The sequence below is a fragment of the Mobula hypostoma genome, chromosome 13, assembly GCF_963921235.1.
Source record: "Mobula hypostoma chromosome 13, sMobHyp1.1, whole genome shotgun sequence".
Classification (NCBI taxonomy): domain Eukaryota; kingdom Metazoa; phylum Chordata; class Chondrichthyes; order Myliobatiformes; family Myliobatidae; genus Mobula; species Mobula hypostoma.
Window position 1 is genome coordinate 59830820 of NC_086109.1, and position 21100 is coordinate 59851919.

At 40.5% G+C, this 21100-nt stretch overlaps 1 protein-coding gene across 6 annotated transcripts in view; it reads right to left on the minus strand.

The window, feature by feature from the left end:
• The window catches only part of zfand6 (zinc finger, AN1-type domain 6), a 67802-nt gene that overhangs the window by 11174 nt on the left and 35528 nt on the right, over positions 1–21100 (minus strand). For 5 of the 6 annotated variants that reach the window (XM_063065773.1, XM_063065774.1, XM_063065777.1 and 2 more), the window contains 2 exons: positions 20206–20314; positions 7661–7756 (listed from right to left, as the gene is read on the minus strand). In XM_063065773.1, the coding sequence (XP_062921843.1) occupies positions 7661–7756; positions 20206–20314 (205 nt within the window). The remainder of the gene's footprint in view (positions 1–7660; positions 7757–20205; positions 20315–21100) is intronic. The other variant, XM_063065779.1, reaches the window with a different exon arrangement.

Here is a 21100-nt window from a genome sequence, read left to right on the forward strand (position 1 = left end):
CTCCTGCTGGAACTCATTTACTGTCCTTGACCTCTAGCTCTCCCTCATTCCTGGTCCTAAACTCTAACCTGAATCATGACTCCCCACACTGTCCCCAAAACCACTGTTACAGACCTAAAAAAACAACCAAGTCTGAGCCATGACAATGACAGTCATCTCAGCTCGACACCATCTTACACCAGCTCCTGCTTCTGACTCTTCATTTACTGCCCTTGAACTCGAACTCAAACTCAATCCTTGTCCCTAAACTGTCACACTGTCCCCAAAACTATCACTACAAACCTGTACAAACAATCAGGTCGGAGACATTGCAGTTGAGTGCCATTTTGACTGGAACTGCAACCCAATGTGACTGTTTAATTCACTAACTTTGCCTTTTTTATATTTTAAGTCCTCATTTTTCATTTATTTCCCTAGAAATGGCCCTTCTCTTTATACATTCTGGATTAATTCTAAAATACACACCACCAATTTATGCACTTTCAGTTTGCTCGTGTTTTCAAAACTTCTCTCTTTTCACTAAGATCTGTACTGTTAGCTACCATCGTTCTTTCTTCACAACTTCCCTACCGAGTTACATCCTGACTCAAATATTTTGATTTCATTCTCCGAACCACTTTCCATTTACTTCTCAAGCAAGTTGTAAGTAGTTCTGAATTGTTACCTGTCAGTTTCTAGACACTTCCAAAAGTATCGATTGTGAACTATTGCAAATAAGTTCGTATTTATAAAGCCTTCATACTGTAATAGATCTTATTGAAGTTATTGGTTCAAGCTAGGAACAACTTGGATTTTGCATTCAATATTATTTCCTCCATCTGTTGAAATATCCTGCATGAAAAACATTGCTGCAATCCATTTCAGTCTGCACTTTGTGTCTACTAAATCTTGTTCCTATTTTGAGACCAGCATTGTTTCGAGGCATTCTACCAACCACCGCCCCCCCCCCCGCCACTTCAAATTGCAATTATGCTACTTTCCTTCTTACAGTCTTCCCACTGCTATTTGGACTGTTGGACTTTTAATACAAACACACATACAGTACATATACAGTGGATTCCGTTTAATTGGGGCACATTGGGACCAATAAATTTTGGCCCATTTAACCAACTGCCCCAATTAGCCAGTTTCAGAGAAATGATTAAAAAAAGGTATAAAAACAGCAAACTGAGTCACAAATTGTATTTAAAATACAGAACAAATTAAAACACCACCACCAATAGTATTCCAATGTACCCAATGAATAAAATCAGTGCAAACACCTAGTGCAGATAATGGGCCGCCTTCATACAAAGCTAGTAATGATTGCATCCTCCAAGTCACCATTTTCAGTGTAATATTCAAGATGATTGTCGATACCTTCAAATTCTTCATAATTCCTAACTTGAAGTAGTGAAATCATTTCATTTTCACTCCCAGGTGTTTCTGGCATTTCCAAGCCTAAATGCTTAAAACCACAGTGAGCAAAACAGTTCAAATTGTCTTACTGTTTATTTCTTGCTAGCTATCAAGTGACAAAAATCACTACTTTTTGGAATACAAACACACACAACGGACCATATTTGAAAAGTATTTGCTCTAAGCATGGTGTAGTATCTAATAGTCACATTAGTGCACACAAATGAAGCTAGTAAAAATGTATTTGGCAACAGTCTCCTGTCCCAATTAAGCAGCATAGTGTCCAAATATACAAAGGGAATCCCAGTAGTTTTCTCAATTAGCTTTTCTTCTGCAAGAGTTGTCTCATATAAGCATTACCCCAATCAAACAATAGCCCAATTAACTGGAATCCATTACACACACATACGCACAGGGCTAGGGGATGGAGGGGAGGGGCTAAAGTGGAGAGGGGGCTGGAGGGTAGGAGTTAAGATTAGGGTTAGGGGATGGAGCTGAGGGACTGGAGAGGAGAAGCATGTGCTAGGTTAGGATTAGGGGATAGAAGTGAGGGGCCCAGCAGAAAGGGGGTAATAGAAGAAGGAGGTCATCTCAAGAAACATACCTCAGAGCAGTCCAATGCGAAAAATTGGTAAAAATATGAAACCACAGTCACGCTACCCTAGGTCAGGCAGCCCCTCTAAACATAGTCACTGGAGAAAAATGGCTTTTGCAAGAGGCTACTGTGAGTTCAACAGTCATTCTGAGTGAGCTGCAGAAGTCAGTGGCAGCAACTGAAGATGAGGTTCATGGCTCCAGAATCTCTAAGGCCTTGCACAAAAATGTATTTATGGAAGAATGGCAAGGAAGAAGCCCTAGCTTTTAAAAAAAAAAGCATATCCTTGCCCATAAAGACTTTGCAAAGCTTCATTTAGAAGATACAGTAAATATGTGGAAGAAAGTCTTGTGGTTAGATGAGACTAAAGTGGAACTTGTTGGCCTCAACATTAAGCAGTATGTGTGGCGTAAATCTAACATGGCACATCAGCCAGATAACATCATCCTTACTGTAAAGTATGGTGGAGGTAGCATCATGCAACGGGGATGCTTTTCAGCAGCAGGGGCTAGAAATACGGTCTGGATTGATGGGAAGGTGAATACTGCTAAATACAGAGAGATCCTGGATAAAAACCTGCTTGTCTCTTCTAGAAAGCCCAAATAGGGGAGCATGTCCATCTTTCAGAAGGACAATGACCCAAAACACACAGCTAGAGCAATAATGGAGTGGCTTCAAATGAAGGAAATTGATGTCCTTGGGGCCCAGTCAGAGTCCCGACCTTAACCTGATCAAACATCTCTGGCAGGACCTCCAGATTGCTGTGCACTGCCACTCCCTAACTAACCTGGCACAGCTCGAGCAATTTTGCAAGGAGGAATGGCAAATCTTGCTCCATCACATTGTGCAAATAAGAGACTTAAAGATTACTGGCTGTAATAGCTGGAGAGGTGATTCAACTAAGTACTGAGCAAAAGGGGATGAATACCTAACAACGGCTGACATTGTAATGTTTTAATTTTTGGTTTTCATGGTATACTATTCCTCCCTCCCTCCAGCATTTTGTGAGACTGTTGCTGAACAGTTTCTAACTACTCAATCACACGAGTTTGTGTGACCTTTAGACAGTACACCAAACAAATTTTAAATAGAATCATTTGCACGTGTCAGTGCTCAAAAATCAGGTAATGTTTGTCACTGATAGTTGCTGAGAAATAAGTAGCATGACAATTTAGAACTGTTTGCTCACTGCAGTTTCAAGTACTCAGGCTTGGAAATACCAGAAATAACCAGAAGTGAAACTGAAACAATTTCACTACTTCAACAAGTTACAAAGAATTAAAGTATTGACGATAACCTTGACAGCATTATATGAGGCAGTTCATTATCTGCTCTAGACATCGGTAGTAATTTTGTTTATATACACTCAATCAAAAGAACAGCTGTGTGTTGGTTGTCCATCATATTTGATGATGACAGTAGAACGTGTGCTGGAGAGTTTTAAAATGGAAAAGCTGTTGCCATGGCACAGTTCCAAAGTCTCGACCTCGGAAGTCTGGGTCCAGTGGTACGAGTAGTCGTCACAAATGAGGGTCTATCTTGGTTGCACTGGATACCCATAACTTCTCTGCCTTATCATGCCCTTCACTCTCTGCAAAGCATTTCAGAACCATCTCTGTAGTAGTTGGATCTCACCGCTGTGCCACTCAGTCCACCAGAGCTGATTCGCACACAAGGACAGGCATGTCCCTATTTCACTGGGGTATAAGGCCAGTTGGCTACTCTCACTTGGTTTTGCCTGCCTGTCAAAATAATGTACCAGGCCACTGTCACATGCGTACAGCTATTTGGAGCCACAGGTGAAAGCTGAGTTTCTACTGGGTACCAAAGGTGAATGAGCTGCTCCAGAATGGTCATCACAAGCCCCTTCACTAGAGGTGCTAGTCCTCCCTGGACACCACATACTCAACAGCGTACATCACATGAATTCCTTTGTAGACAACTATTGCAAACTAATGCAGTTTTATAGCAACGTAGTAATATTGGCAATGTTCTGTATTTTATTGAAATATATAAATTGTTACTCAGTTTGTTTTTTTTAAAAATCTTTTTAACTAGGTCCATGAACCTGGCTAAATGGGGCAGCCACTTAATTGGGCCAAAATGTACTGGTCCTGATGTGCCCTTGTGTGTATATAGTGTACACTATATATATGATTCTTTGTTCCACACTGTCCCTTCTCAAATCAGTTTCTTATATATAATTTCTTCATCACCACAATCTTACTTGAAACCTCTTGTTTACAACCTCAGAGATTAAATATATTTTTGGCCATTGTTGCCTTACATGATTTAAATCTTGCCTCAGGGCCCTAATTAATCTGTTATGAAATCTACAATAAACAATGGACACATCACTTTAATATGTGTGAAAATCAATTATGGTTTTCTCTCTAATCTTCACAAGAACAGCCAAAAGTATCATTTTGAATCAGAGCTAACCTCAGCCTCAATAGTGCACTTCAATTCTCTAAGCAAATTCCCCTCTATTTGGCAAAACAGGCTCAGTGGACAAACAAAATTTACTGTAATGGGCAAGGAGGGAAAAAATCAGTATGAATAAAGGAACAAACTTATAACATTAATATTCTAAAAGTTACTTGATGGTTGGGGAGGACTTGGTGGGCCTTAGGATTTGTTTTCATGTTGTATGACTTGTAAATGCTGCTCATTATTTTTAAAGGAACCAAACAGCTTGGAAAATTCCATTTCAACTTGGAATTCATACTGTATTTCCCTTCTCCACAACTTCAAAAATCCCCAATTTCTTGGTCCGATCAAAGTTAAATAAAAGAATCACTATTTTCAAATCAAAATTCACAAAAATAATGGATCACAGTTCTTTATTCTGAGTTCTTGTGTTTCCAGAAATTTCCCTGAAGTAATTGTTTCATTAATGTCTCTTGATTACACGGTAAGGGCATATTACAAAAAACAAATTCAATCAGGCACATCAATTCCATACCCAAAACATTACAGAACCTGAAGTATCTTTATAGCTGCTTAAGTTAGGAAAATAATATATGTACAGTATATTTCTTGTTTTGCAGAATAAAATATTGCCCTTTATTCAGAGTTTGAATTCTAATGCCATTTCATACAGGTTACATCTTCAATTTAGTGGATATTGGGAATGCAAGAGGATTGGTAGAAGCCACTCCATACTTTTAATCACTTAGTGTTTTCAAGAGAAAAGCAAAAGTTTCCTTTATCAGAGATGTTGGAATTTTTCATTTTAGAATTAAATATATCGAAGGAGATGGTAGTTAGATCTCTGAATGCTAAATAGATCAAGGGACATGAGGAGAAAGCATAAGGTACTGGAATGGATGCTCACATTGATGACCATGTTAAATGAAAACACTGAAAGGCCCACTCCCACTTCGATTTTCTCTTTCTTTGATTACAAGCCAAGATTGCATTAACATTGGAATAATTTTTTTCTCCATGCAGGGCTCGTGAGGAAACACAAGTAAAAGATTAACGCTAATTTGACCCAAAAATGTGACACTACTGCAAATATCTTCACAAAAAGTTACATTAGTCTCACTAGCAATACATGCAATAGTTGCTGGTGAATGCAGCAGGCCAGGCAGCATCTCTAAGAAGAGGTACAGTCGACGTTTCAGGCCGAGAACCTTCGTCAGGACTAACTGAAGGAAGAGCTAGTAAGAGATTTGAAAGTGGGAGGGGGAAGGGGGAGATCCAAAATGACAGGAGAAGACAGGAGGGGGAGGGATAGAGCCAAGAGCTGGACAGGTGATTGGCAAAAGGGATATGAGAGGATCATGGGACAGGAGGCCGAGGGAGAAAGAAAAGGGGGAGGGGGGAAAACCCAGAGGATGGGCAAGGGGTACAGTGAGAGGGACAGAGGGAGAAAAAGGAGAGAGAGAGAGAAAAAGAATATGTGGATATAAATAAATAACGGATGGGGTACGAGGGGGAGGTGGGCATTAGCAGAAGTTTGAGAAGTCAATGTTCATGCCATTAGGTTGGAGGCTACCCAGACGGAATATAAGGTGTTGTTCCTCCAACCTGAGCGTGGCTTCATCTTTACAGTAGAGGAGGTAGACAGTAGATAGACATATCAGAATGGGAATGGGACGTGGAATTAAAATGTGTGGCGACTGGGAGATCCTGCTTTCTCTGGCAGACAGAGCGTAGGTGTTCAGCGAAATGGTCTCCCAGCCTGCGTCGGGTCTTGCTAATATATAGAAGGCCACATCAGGAGCACCGGACACAGTATATCACCGCAGCCGACTCACAGGTGAAGTGTCGCCTCACCTGGTAGGACTGTCTGGGGCCCTGAATGGTGGTAAGGGAGGAAGTGTAAGGGCATGTGTAGCACTTGTTCCGCTTACAAGGATAAGTGCCAGGAGGGAGATCAGTGGGGAGGGATGGGGGGGATGAATGGACAAGGGAGTTGTGTAGGGAGCGATCCCTGCGGAATGCACGGGGGGAGGAGGGAAAGATGTGCTTAGTGGTGGGATCCCGTTGGAGGTGGCGGAAGTTACGGAGAATTATATGTTGGACCCGGAGGCTGGTGGGGTGGTAGGTGAGGACAAGAGGAACCCCACTCCTAGTGGGATGGCAAGACAATGGAGTGAGAGCTGATGTGCGTGAAATGGGGGAGATGTGTTTGAGAGCAGGGTTGATGGTGGAGGAAGGGAAGTCCCTTTCTTTAAAAAAGGAGGACATCTCCCTCGTGATGGTGGAGGAAGGGAAACTCCTTTCTTTAAAGAAGGACAACCTTCAACCTGATGGCATGAACATTGACTTCTCAAACTTCCGCTAATGCCCCTCGTACCCCATCCATTATCTATATCCACACATTCTTTTTCTCTCTCTCTCTCCTTTTCCTCCCTCTATCCCTCTCACTATACCCCTTGCCCATCCTTTGGGTCCCCCCCCGCCCTTTTCTTTCTCCCTAGGCCTCCTGTCCCATGATCCTCTCATATCCCTTTTGCCAATCAACTCTTGGCTCCATTCCTCCGCCTCCTGTCTTCTCCTGTCATTTTGGATCTCCCCCTCCCCCACTTTCAAATCTCTTACTAGCTCTTCCTTCAGTTAGTCCTGACGAAGGGTCTCGGCCTGAAACATCGACTGTGCCTCTTCCTAGAGATGCTGCCTGGTCTGCTGCGTTCACCAGCAATTTTTAGGTGTGTTGCTTGAATTTCCAGCATCTACAGATTTCCTCGTATTAGTCTCACTAGTACAGTTCTGTTGAAAGCTAACAAGTAACTAGCAACAAAATCAAAAAGAGCTGGAAATACCGAGGGTTAAACAGCACTTGCAGAGAGGGAAGCAGAATTAATGTGTCAGATTAACAACCCTTAATTTTTTGGTCTGATTGATCTCTAACTCAGCACCTCTCTTCACAGATGCTTCCTGACCTGCTTAGGATCTCCACAATTTTGCTTTCATTTCAGATATTTCAGATTTCTAACATTGACAGTTTTTGTACTTTGTTTCAAATATTTACTGAAGTTCTATTAGTGGAGAGGATCGCCATATACTTTTATTTTTTTTAAAAATGCACCAAAATACTTTCACTATACACATTGCCCATTTCATCAAATCATAAAATCTTAGTTTCTAACTTCTCCTACGTTTTCCTTAACCCTTATTTAATTTCACTTCGCTTCTAGCCCCTTTACTTTTTCTTACCTCTTCCTTCCCTTTCTTCCCTCTTTTTTAATAGATCTTCCCTTCTTCTCTTTTTGTTTTCTTCCCCTTTTCCCTCTTCCCATTACAGGTTGTGGACTGAAGGATGAGTAAACATACAACATTTCACACATCCTTTCTCCATTTATTACCTTACTATATTTACTATGTTTTAAAATAAAATTAACAAAATTATAAAATTAAAAAAACATGCACCTTAATCTAAAATACAATTTACGATATAGTTATAATGATGAGTAGCTATTAGTTTGCTCAAAGGTGACCACTATTTGAGAATATACGGTGGGGGGGGGGGAGAGAATCCTTTAATTTGCATTACTTGCTGTATACTGATTTTGATCAATTTCCTCTCACAGATGGGTTGGTATGAGGAAGATATCCATATTAATCTTTAGCAACTGCATTTGGCTACTTTGGGATGCAGCAAAATGTTGATGCCTACAAAATAACACGCAGCTGCAATAACTTTGGACATTTGAGTGGGAAATTCTTTGCCATATCATTCCAAGCATTATCCAATGAAACAGTGAAAACAGCGAGCTCTGGAAAGCTGAAATACAAAATATTCAGCAGGACTAACAGCATTTGCAGAGAAAAAAATTTAATATTTTAGGCTGATGAGCTGGTAAGTTCTGTTGAAAGGCTGCTGATCTGAAATATTAGCTCTATTGTTCTCTATTGGTCCTGGTTGACCTGCTCACTTCTTTAAAAAAAAGCATTTTCAAGTGCAAAGAATTTCCACAAACTTTGGTATTATTGAGTCCTAAAGGCCAAGGATATAAAATGCAGTAAGGTTAACAATCTAAAAAATTTTCTAGCTGAACCCCCTCCCCCCCCAAACCACTCCTAAAAAAAAGTTTGAATTTGAAAGATATAGAGAGAGGAAAATTGAGCAAGTTCCATTAAAGCATTAATTAGCTACTACTTTTGAATTTCCAGCATGTAATGAAGATCGAGAACTTACTTAGGTGGTGCATTAACCCAGTGATGAGTATGTAGAAGCTGAAGGTAAATCTCAAACCAAGTGTATTTTTTGTAAAGCAAAAGAAATATCCTAATTTAGATGCAGGATGAAGCTGCAAAAAGCTTATAAAGAGGCTGCATAAATTTCAAAAATCAGAAATAAGAAATGTAATAAATTGTCAGTGTCTTGCCAATTTTGGTCATTATCAAACTTGAGGCTTAGTAAAAAAAAACATTGCCTACCGTTTCACTTGCCATATAATTTCAAGGACCTTATCTTTATGAACTTCGAAGAGAAAAATCACAAAAATAGAGGAATGTTGTCTTAGTATTGTCTTCTGCCCAGTTCTTCCTCATAATGCAATGTTGAATGTGTTTCTGAATTCAGTTATGTTTTTTTTTGCTTTTTCCCCCTCCCCTCCCCAGTTTGATCAGGATAATCAATGTAGACTGGGGTGTTTTGGCGAAGATTGGCTCTGGGGCCTGCAGTTGGCTAGTAGCAGTGAACTGAACCAAACTAAATTCTTCTGGATTCCTGGTTTGATGTTGAATGACTGAAATATAGTTTTTGATTTTGTGTTTTACATATTGTATTTTTGCTCAATTTTGTCGTCGTTTGTATAATTTGTTATTTTTTCATGCCCGTGGAAGTTTGATGTTTTTTTTTCTTTGAACAGGTACCATGGTTGTTTCATGGCTGCCTGTAAGAGGAGAAATCTTAAGAGTTGTATTCTATATACATACTTTTGATAAAAATTGTAGAGTCTTCGTTGAATTGGTTGAGAACTTTTTGTTTGAGACTGAACTGCTCATTTTTAATATTTTTGTATCTTATACTCAAACCTTTGGAAGGTCTGTACTGCATTACCTTCTCAAATCCAAAGACACTATACCATGCTTTCATATTTAAAGCATTTGACCAGTGGTAAATCCTGACAATTAAAAAATACAATTCTGATAGGAATATTGCTAACAAGGTCAGCATTTACTCTCAACCCGGTGGTAATGATGTTACCATATTTCCTTAAGTCACACATAGTCATTTAACCCATTAAAACCACATTCCCCAAATTTCTTTTCCCTGTAACCTATTCTCCCTATATTCCCATCAATCTTACCAGTTACCTTTATAAGGGGAAATTTTATAGCAGTCAGTTAGGCCCACTAAATTAACCCACTCATCTTTGGCATCTCGGAAGAAACTAAACCAATGGAAATTACATGGAGATCAGACACACTTCACACAGACAGCACTGGAAGGCGGGATTGTCGTGGTGGCAGGGATCACACCTTGTGGTTCTGCCCTGGAAGCACAGGTGAATGGATGACACAAGAGATTGCAGCTACAGGAATCTGGAGCAAAAGCAACACTGTTAGAGAAATTCCTGGAGTCAGGCAGCATCTGCCAAGATAAATGTGTATTGTCCATTTCTTGACCTGCAGAATTCCTCCAGCAGCTTGCTTTTTGTTCTAAATCCAAATTAACTGTATAGCATGCATTATGCAGCTGGCAGAAACTACAAGAGTTCAGTCGATTCTAGTTAATTGTGACACATCAGGACAAATACATTTTGGCCCAATTATGTGGCTGACCCAATTAGCCAAAGTTGCATGGAAATAATTAGAGGTATACAAGACAAACATAGTAACAAGTGATGTATTTAAATGAAATACAGAACAAATTAGAACACTACCAATAATGCTACAGTACTATACTGTATTAGTTCCTAATAAGATACTAAAGGAATTCATCCAGTGTACACAATGAACAAAACCAAGCAGATCCCTACTGCAAGTAATCGACTGCCTTCATACAATGCTACCCGATGACTGCATCCTCTTAATCTTCATTTTCATTGTAACATTCATGATGATTGTTGATACCTTCAAATTCTTCATAGTTCCTAATTTACTGAAGCAGTGAAATGGTTTCATTTTTACTCTTGGCCATTTCTAGCATCTCCAAGCTTGAATGCTTGAAATCGCAGTGAGCAAAACAGTTCGGAATTTTCTACCTGGTTATTTCTCGCCAACTATCAGTGACAAAAGTCAGTTTTTTTTAAAAAAACACAAACACATGTAACAAATCCTGTTTAAAAACATTTCGCACTAAGCACGGTGCAGCATCGAAAAGCCATGCAAATGTGTGTGATTGACGTTAGTTAGAACCCATTTGGCAAGTCTTCTTCCCAATTAAGCAGAATAGTCTCCAAAATAAATAAAGGGAATCCCTGCATTTTTCTCCATTAGTTTTTTGTTCTGTAGAAGTTATCCCAAATAAGTGATTGCTCCGAATAATCGATGGCCAAATTAAACAGAATCCACTGTATTCAATCAGAAGTCTGAGTACATCTGCAAAGATTTGACTGCAACCTCAACATCTTGTCCCCAACTACCCACATATCCTCTTACCCTTTTATCATGTAATGTATGAGTAATAACTTTCTACCTCTGTACACAAAGCTCCAGATGTGACCTTTCAACATCCTAAATAAATCCTTAAGTTTTGTATTCATTGAAACAAAGTAAGAATCTGTTACTTTTCTAATCATTTGCAACACCCAACACTAGCCTTTAGCAAACCATGCACCAAAATAACCAAAGCCCTCTACTTCACAGCTTTGCAATCTCTCATTTTGATAATGCACCTTCTTTCCTGATGATTTCACATCCCCATATTATATTCCATTTACTAAATTTTTGTCCATCCACTTAACCTATTCTTTCTTTTGTAGCCTTTCATTCAGATTTTCATGCCTATTTTAGTATCATCAGCAAATTTTCCAACCATACAATCATTGCTTCCATTCAACTTGTATTTATATAAATTATTTGAGGCCTGTTCCCATTGTTCACTACTCAATTTTTTTAACTGGAAAATGGCCTTAAAAAGCTATTCTCTGCTTAGACAGCCAATCTACCAAAACTATTAAGGAGAATAGATAGGTACGATAGCAAGAAACTTTTCTTCATAGCAGAGGCCTCTAAAACCAGGTTTGGGGTAAGGGGTATGAGATTTAAGGTTGATCCACCAGTGAGTTGTGAGAATCTGGAATGCACTGGCTGAATTTTAGTATTACTATATCTAGAAGAGCATATGAATTGCCATGGCAAAGAAGGCTACAGATCAAGACTTGGTAAAAGAGATTAGTACAGGGAGCAGCCTTATGGCTGTGTGACTCTAATTACATGCCATACATTCTCCCCAGTGCTATGTGGCTTGATTTTCATAATGACTTTTGATGCAGCACATTACTGAATTATTTCAGGAAATCCGAGTATAACACCTTTTTAAATCCACAGCATGTTACTTTTCAAAAGAGCTCCAATAATTTGATCCATTGTGATTTCCCTTTTACAGAACCATATTGACTTTGCTTGAATTATTAAGCTTATAATTATTAAGCTACATTAAGCAAACTCAACCTGTTTCCAACTTTCCTCTCGCTTTTTTTGATTCAAGGAATTACATTTAGTATTTTCCAACCATTTCCTACAATTTGTTCTGCATCTCTTCCTGATTATAATTTTCCTAACTTCCCTCTTCTCCAATTCCCATTTCTAACCAGCTTTACAATGTCACTTGTACTTTGCGGCTCTGGATGATGCTGACCTGGACAGAAACTACTTCTGCATCCCGGCAAACGCTTCTGATGTTATGCTATTATGCTGCTGATGCCTGCCTTACCACTGACGGAGAGCAGAGGAAAACCGAGAATATTACCTGGTCAGGTAAACGCAAGCCACATAAATGACAAGATTCCAATCAACAGCTGCCTCCGGGATGTTGGTGGTAGAGAAGACAACAATGGTAATATGACAACATACATCAAAGTTGCTGGTGAACGCAGCAGGCCAAGCAGCATCTATAGGAAGAGGTGCAGTCGACGTTTCAGGCCGAGACCCTTCGTCAGGACTAACTGAAGGAAGAGTGAGTAAGGGATTTGAAAGCTGGAGGGGGAGGGGGAGATGCAAAATGATAGGAGAAGACAGGAGGGGGAGGGATAGAGCCGAGAGCTGGACAGGTGATAGGCAAAAGGGGATACGAGAGGATCATGGGACAGGAGGTCCGGGAAGAAAGACAAGGGGGGGGGTGACCCAGAGGATGGGCAAGAGGTATATTAGGAGGGACAGAGGGAGAAAAAGGAGAGTGAGAGAAAGAATGTGTGCATAAAAATGAGTAACAGATGGGGTACGAGGGGGAAGTGGGGCCTTAGCGGAAGTTAGAGAAGTCAATGTTCATGCCATCAGGTTGGAGGCTACCCAGACAGAATATAAGGTGTTGTTCCTCCAACCTGAGTGTGGCTTCATCTTTACAGTAGAGGAGGCCGTGGATAGACATGTCAGAATGGGAATGGGATGTGGAATTAAAATGTGTGGCCACTGGGAGATCCTGCTTTCTCTGGCGGACAGAGCGTAGATGTTCAGCAAAGCGGTCTCCTAGTCTGCGTCGGGTCTCACCAATATATAAAAGGCCACATCGGGAGCACCGGACGCAGTATATCACCCCAGTCGACTCACAGGTGAAGTGATGCCTCACCTGGAAGGACTGTTTGGGGCCCTGAATGGTGGTAAGGGAGGAAGTGTAAGGGCATGTGTAGCACTTGTTCCGCTTACACGGATAAGTGCCAGGAGGGAGATCAGTGGGGAGGGATGGGGGGGATGAATGGACAAGGGAGTTGTGTAGGGAGCGATCCCTGCGGAATGCACGGGGGGGGGGAGGGAAAGATGTGCTTAGTGGTGGGATCCCGTTGGAGGTGGCGGAAGTTACGGAGAATAATATGTTGGACCCGGAGGCTGGTGGGGTGGTAGGTGAGGACCAGGGGAAATATGGTAATATGACTGAGTGTCATGGAAAGAAGATAGCTCTCTCTTATTGGTAGTACTGGTAGGATTACTAGTCCGACACTTGCGTGCCAATATTACATTATTCATCGGAGCATGCCTGGATGTTGCACCTATGGATTACTTCATTACCTAAAGAACTCATTGTACAATCAATGAACAGCTAAGTTCTACTCTTTAGAAGAAAATATATCATTGATGAAACGCTTGAAGCAATGTAGGTTCAGATTACTCATAAGAAAACTCCTGCTGCCCTATCCTGGAGCAGAGGGATGTTATATAGTACTCAATGTCAGTAACATCATAAATATACAATATTAAGCTCACCTTGAAATTTAAAATGACAAGAAATGGAGTCAGAGACGAAAGAGCCAGTTTTATGACAGAGGCCAAGGGCAATAGTTTTGATTCCTTCCATCACAAGGTCAGGAGAGTGAACACTACCAATTACGATGTAAGCATTCGAAGTCTCTTCCTCCAATTTGTTGCTCAATTGTACAGCAGCATTCATGACAAAACTGGGCATTGATCTGATCACCGGTTGAGGGAATTGGCTGTATAAAAGTGGACACCAAAGGTAATTTCAAATCTATAAAGAATAAAGGAAGGGCGAGAATGGACTGCTGGAAAATGATAAAGAGCTAGCAATGGGGATGTCAAAGAAACGGGGAACAAACTTAAGTATTTTGCATCAGCTTTGTTATGTATGTGGAGAGGATGCTTCCTACAGTAGTGGAGTCTAGGATCAGAGGGCACTGCCTCAGGGAAAAAAAAAGGGTGTCACTTTAGAACAGAGATGAGGAGAAATTTCTTTAGCCAAAAGGTGTGGAACTGTGCAGTTCACTGCCACAGACGGCTGTGGATGCCAAGCCAATTGTTATATTTAAAGCAGAGATTGATAGGTCCAAAGGTTAAAGGGAGAAGGCAAGAGAATGGGGTTGAGAGGGATTATAAATCAGAGATGATGGAATGGCAGAGCAGACTCAATGGGCCAAAAGGCCTAATTCTACTCTTATGTCTAAGGCATTATGGAATTGGTCGACTCTGTTGAATACATGTTGCCTCTACTGAAATGACTGTAGAACAGTACAGATTTAGTGAAGATTCTACACAGTCAAGTAGGCCAAGTGGACCCTCAAGTCTAAAGCTGCAGCCTGCTTGAAAAGTGGTTACCTGAATTTATACCTCATTTGTATTAAAACTCAGTGCTTCACTGGGGCATTTCACAGGGAACCGTGAATCAATCACATTTCTCTTTATGTAACACACAGGGTCTTGGCCCGAAATGTTGACTGTACTTTTCCATAGATGCTGCCTGGCCTGCTGAGTTCCTCCAGCATTTTGTGTGTGTTGCTTGGATTTCCAGCATTTGCAGATTTTCTCTTGTTTAACATTTCTCTTTATATTAGCTCCTTGAAGTCGAGGGCGACTTATTTTCATTGCAGTTTTGAGCACCAGAAGATGCATGTGCATGAACACTTTAAACATGGGTTGATATTTGCATAGGAGTTACGGGTCCAAGGGCCAAAGGGAATGAAATACAGTAAGACAGAAGACAAGGCTCAAGCAGAATTAGCATAACCATTTATTGACTACACATGCACGCTCTTATGGGTAAGACAATCTTACCCATAGCCTCTTCCTCAAACTCCGCTGCAGCACCGTCTGATGCCCCGTTCTGGCCCCTCACCTGTTTGTCTTACTGCCTCTTTTTCACCCTTGGCTTTTCTCAGTTTCATGTTCCTTCCTTTTATCCCTTCCCCTCTCAACTTCTCAGCTTTCTTCCCTGTTCCTTACAACCTGTCCTTATCCCATACTCCAACTGTTGCCCATCTGCTCTCTCCCAGACAGCACACTGGACAGCTGTCACTAGCGTTCTTTAGAGATATCCCCCTTTGCTGACAGCAAAGCCACATTGATCAAAACCTGATTTCTCACATCCTAGCCAGAAAATGTCAGGAGAACTACCTATATAGCACTTCCTCACAACGTTACAGTCTCCTACTGCTCTGCAGGTAGCTTGGTGAGATCCTGTGGGAGTTGCAGCATTGGATCCAGTTGTCATTGCCACTCAGCATAGAAGGTAACATCTAGCACCATATGTACATTGGACTGACCAAGTTCATGAAGTGTTCCTCTCTAAAAGAACATTAGCTAGGTGATACTCCTTTCCTCGAATTTATTTTTCATTCTTATTCAAAAATTATGGGGATTGAACTCCTATTATTCTAGTTTTCTAGATTATTAACTGTGTTAAAAACTGCCCTATTGCAACATATTTAGGAGAGTTCAAATATTTCAGGATTCATAACGGGGTAATTTGACTGTTCCACTTCCTACTATTAGTTCAGTGGCAAAAAAAAACGTACCTTTGACCAATTAAATAGCAGAGAAATCTACAGAAGTACTATGTATGAAATAACCTAACTGCTTAGTTATGGTAAAAACACACTACGAAATCTTCGATGCGAACAGCAGTGAATGTAGAACCCTGGGAAGCACTGGCAAACAGAAGGACCTCGGAGTACACGTTCAAGGTCTTTGAAGACAGCAGCACAGACAGTTAATGCATTTGGGATATTTGCCTGGCTGGTGCACAGGAGAGGAAGAACAGGATGTTATGATATAACAATACAAAACATTGTGGAGCACGGTACAGAAAGGGCATGAGTGCACAGGTGAAGGTGCAGAGGAGATTGACCAGGACGTCACATGTTATGGAACTTAGAGACTGGTCAGGCTGAATTTGTTTTCCTTAGAGTGGAGGAGGCTGGTGGGGATCTGACAAATGCACAAAATTATGAGGGGCATGGATGAGGTAAATAGTATGAAACCTCTCATCTAAACCTAGAGGAAATAGGTTTAAGGTTAGGGACAAGATGTTTAGAGAGACCCAAGGAAGAATTTTTCCCTATAGTGGGTGGTTGGAATCTGAATCAGACCATCTGAGGTAGAGATGGACGCAAACGTGCTAATAAATTTAAAGGTATTAAAAGTATTTAGATGAGCACTTAAAACATCATGGCTTAGAAAGCTATGGGCAAATGCTAGAACATAGGATTAGTATGATGGTCAGTATGGATACGGTGAGATGAAGGGCCAGTTCAGCAATGTATAGCTCTTAGAACTGAACACGTTTCTCACATATTAAATTCAAAGAATAAAGTTTTTTAAAAAAGCCTTCCTTCAGTTCTCAGAAATGAGTTCAGCTTATCAGCATGCCAAAGGAAGTGGTAGAGAGAGGTACAACTAAAACACTTAAATTCTTGGACAAGTACATTTAAAGGTGTTCACAACCTTTATGCCATTCACCAATACCAGTAAGCAAGGGCTCCATGGACCCCAGGTTGGGAACCTCGGGTTTATAAGGATGCGAGTCAAACATAGGCAAGTGGGACTGATTTAGATAAGCATCATAGTTGCTATGGGTGAAATGGGCCAAAGAGCTTGTTTTTGCAATGTATAGAGGTATGACTCTAATCTATACTTACATAATGTATGTGTAGTAACCATAGAACAGCATGGATATTGTGTTGCTTTGTTTTCCACTGAGGACAACTGCTGCTTTAAGAGCAAGTTAGTTAACCAAAAAAAAAAATCACTCATCTCAGTACCCAGCTCAATGACTACAGCCTTGTCCTTCAAATACACATCTGACTACAATTTTACAAAATGTGGCAAGTGTCTGCTTCCACCAGCCTTTCACGTACTGCATTCCAGATTCCCACTATTCTTAGGTTTGACTCTTTCCCCACCCAATGTTCCCAAGTCATGAAGATCTTTAATAAGAAAAACTGTGTCAACAGCTAAGAGTCTCATAAGTCACAAAGCTCAGAAATAGGAACTTCGTTCCAGCACATCCAGGACAACCATCAATTATTCATCTGCAAAGTCACATTTGTCAGCAGCTGTGCCTTGGCAACTCACAAGCACATCCAGATACTTAAATGTTACAAGTGGATCTGCTTGCACCACCAACTCAAGTGGTGCTTTCCAGATTCCAATCAATTTATGGGTAAATAAAATTATTTAATTGCTTTATAGAATTTATGAGAATTAAGGGGAGTTGAGACAAAAGATAAACTATGACCATGTCACGTGCAGATTAGCAGAGCAATAAGGCCCACACCTACTCATCTCTTTCAAGTTCAATGTTATTCAAACAAACAGCTAAATGAAACATTGTTCCTCTGGGACCTAGGTGTGAAACACACACAGCAGTTATGATCTGGCACCTGGAGTCACAAAATAATATCAGCACAAATCCCTGAGAGGCCTGGTCTGGCGAGTGACCGGTTGACAAAGTGTGAGGTACATGCTCATGTTAGACAGTATAACGGTCACTGGCACTATTGTAATAAAATAAGCAGTAGTACAAATACGTGCAACAGCAGCAATAAAAGATGAAAAGTGATGAGTGCAGGATGAGAGTGTGTCTGTGTAGAGGAGTGGGGGAAGAAAATCAGGGAATTCAGACAGGGTGTTCATGTGTGCTGAGGGCAGCAGGGTGTTCAGCAGTCTAACAGCCTGGGGGGAAAACTCTTTACCCAGCTTGACAGTTTTGGTTCTTATGCTGTGGTGCCTTCTGCCTGCTGGCAGGTCAAAGAGATTGTGAGAAGGATAGGAGAGGTCACTGACAATGCTGGAGGCACTGCACAAGCAGTGTTTCTGAAACATGTCCCGAATTTGGAGTGGCGGGGAGAAACAGACCCCAGTGATGCTTTCAGCAGTCCTCACAATCCATTGCAGCGTCTTGCGATCTGATGCATTGCAACTCCCAACCCAGATGGTGATGCAGCTGGTCAGGACACTCTTGATGGTGCTCCAGTAGAATGTAGCAAGAATGGGAGCTGTGGAGTCATACTTGCCTCAGTCTCTACAGGAAGTGGTGCTGCTGTGCTCTCTTGGCCTAAAAGGGTGTGTTCAGGGACCAGGTGAGATGGTCAGTAATGTGAACACCAAGAAACTTGGTGCTCCTGCCTCTGTCCACTTAGAAGCCATTGACGTGCAGTAAGGAGTAGTTAGCTTACATCTTCCTGAAGTCCACAATCATCTCTTTAGTTTTATCCACAGTAAGACTCAGGTTATTGTGTTTACACAAATCCATAAGCTCCTCTACCACCTCCCTCTATACTGTTTCACTGTTGTTGATGAGGCCAACCAGTGTTGCATCATCAGCAAACTTAATGATGTAGTTAAAACTGGACTTGGCAGTATAGTTGCGCATTAACAATGTGATCAACAGCAGGTTTAGCATGCAGCTCTGTGGGGTACCGGTGCTCAATGTATTGGAGCCAAAGACGTTGCTGTGAATATGGACTGTGGTCTCTTTGTCAGGAAGTCCAAGATCCAGTTACAGAGAGAGAGATGTTGAGACACAACATGGACAGCTTTCCCACTAGCTTCTTGGGAATGATTGTAATGAGTTCACAAGACTTTCACACTCAGATTCTACTGAGCAATTTATCTGGATCTTAAGTTTTAATAAACATGAAATTTATTTTGAGCTTACTGCAGTATACCACACAGTTAAAGAAAATTCCTTTAAAGAGGCATTTGTATGTTGGCATGGAAGAAATAAATTTGAATTTCAGATAAACCGCCCCCCACCAAAGATTTATGAAAACTCTTCGAGCCTTATTATGACAAGGCAATAGCTCTTGAAACAGAAACCCAAAGGCATAGTGCCAATGTGCACTTTAAATAACATCCTTAATAAAAATGACTGAAGCCATGTTAATAAGAGAATAGACACACAGCAGTAATGGAAGAATTGGAATAGATGAGCACGGAGGAGAGGAGAACAAGAATATCTAATCATTAAGTAGAAACCAGACATCTTGGTTAAAGAACACACTTAATGTACTGTGCATAGTTTTGATCCTTTTAGCTTAAAAAATATTGTCACAGAAGGAGCAGAGTGAAGAGTCACTAAACTGGCTCCAAGCCTGATCATTTTGTTATCCAAGGAGAAATTAAGTAAACAAATGAGACCTTAAGACTTACTCCACCCCACCCCACCCCCCATGGGGATAATTCAATAAATGCAGGAAGATTCCTCTGGCAGAGGAGCAGAGGCTTTTTTGGACTAATATGAGCATAAAGTTTTACCGCACAATGTTTTGTAATTCTCTACCTTCAGAACAGGCTGGGGAGGCTCTCCAACTTCAATGAAAACAGTGATAAATAGCTGGATGTTAAGAGAGTGAAGAGATATGGGAAAAGTACTGGAAAATGGTAATAGAGGTAGACATTCTGCTTTGATGAATGACAAGAGATGGCTCGAAGGGCTGGCTAGCCTACTCCTACCTGCTCCAATTTCTTAAGTACTGAATCTTTCATAAAACAACTAAATGAGTAATAGTTTCATAATGCAGAAGGCACTTATGCTAAGAGATAAAATATGTTGAATAAAAGGCATGGAGACATTGCCCTCCATAACTGAATAGAGAACTAGTGATGTTTGTTCTGTTCAAGATTACAAGAAATTAACTGAATCATCAGAAACCAAAATAAACATACCCTACTTTGTGACCAGTTGATTATTCCACTGTTAACATTCGGACAAATTGATCTCACAAAATTGATAAAGCATTTGCTAGTTATGAATACTTCTTAATTACTAAATAATCACATAGCTTTTACATTTTTGATTTGCTCAACCAAAACAGTGGCTAAAATTACACATTTGCTCCCCATTACTTAATTATCTTTATTACCTAGAATGGCCAGATGTAGAAGAAGAGAATGATGATGATAATTCTGAGGGGCTTCCTTCTGTGCATTGAACAGGATACACATCTGTTAAACTGCTCAAGTTGGCAGATCCTATAAAAGAACAGTTGTGAATAAATTATACATTGTATTGTGAAAGATGGTTAATATAGTGTGTCTAGCATCTAATTAGTTATGGTCAAAAGATTTCAGTGTCAGTGAGAGCAGTTTGAAGTCAGGTGTCAGATCCTCAATACTTTTAGAGAAGCTAAAGCAGACTTCAGGTCAATAACTTCCATTAGATGAAGCGTTAAATTACAATTGTTGGGTTTTCACATTGATTCCAAGGCTCTATCCATATCGAGAAGGCAAACACTGATGAAGAGCCTTGGTTCTGGAATGTTTACTGTTCGTTTGTTCTCTCTCTCTCTCCCCCCACAGATGCTGCCCGATTTATTGAGCATTTCCAGTATTTTCTGGCTTTATACAAGAATTTTCTTGAGCTTACTGGCAATGATCATTTATCTCTCAATTAGCATCACTAAACAAAAACGTCTGGCTAGTAGCAAGATACTGTAAATGCAGAAACCAGAAAAAGAAACAGAAAATTCTATAAATACTCATGAGTCAGGCAGCATCTGCAGAAGAAAAGATTTTTTGGTTTCATCAACCTAAACCGCCTTCAACTATAAAGTACCTTCTGAATATGGTGACTAAAACATAGTTTTAGTACACTAGATGTCTGTTTCATGTACTAGTCATCCTGAATTACTTTACACTGCAGCTATTGGCAGTCTCTCTCCATTTAAATAACAGTTTGTTAATCAATCTTCCATCCAAATTGACCATGACATATTCAGCATTTTCCTCCAGTTGCCAATGCTCTGCCCATTCATTTAA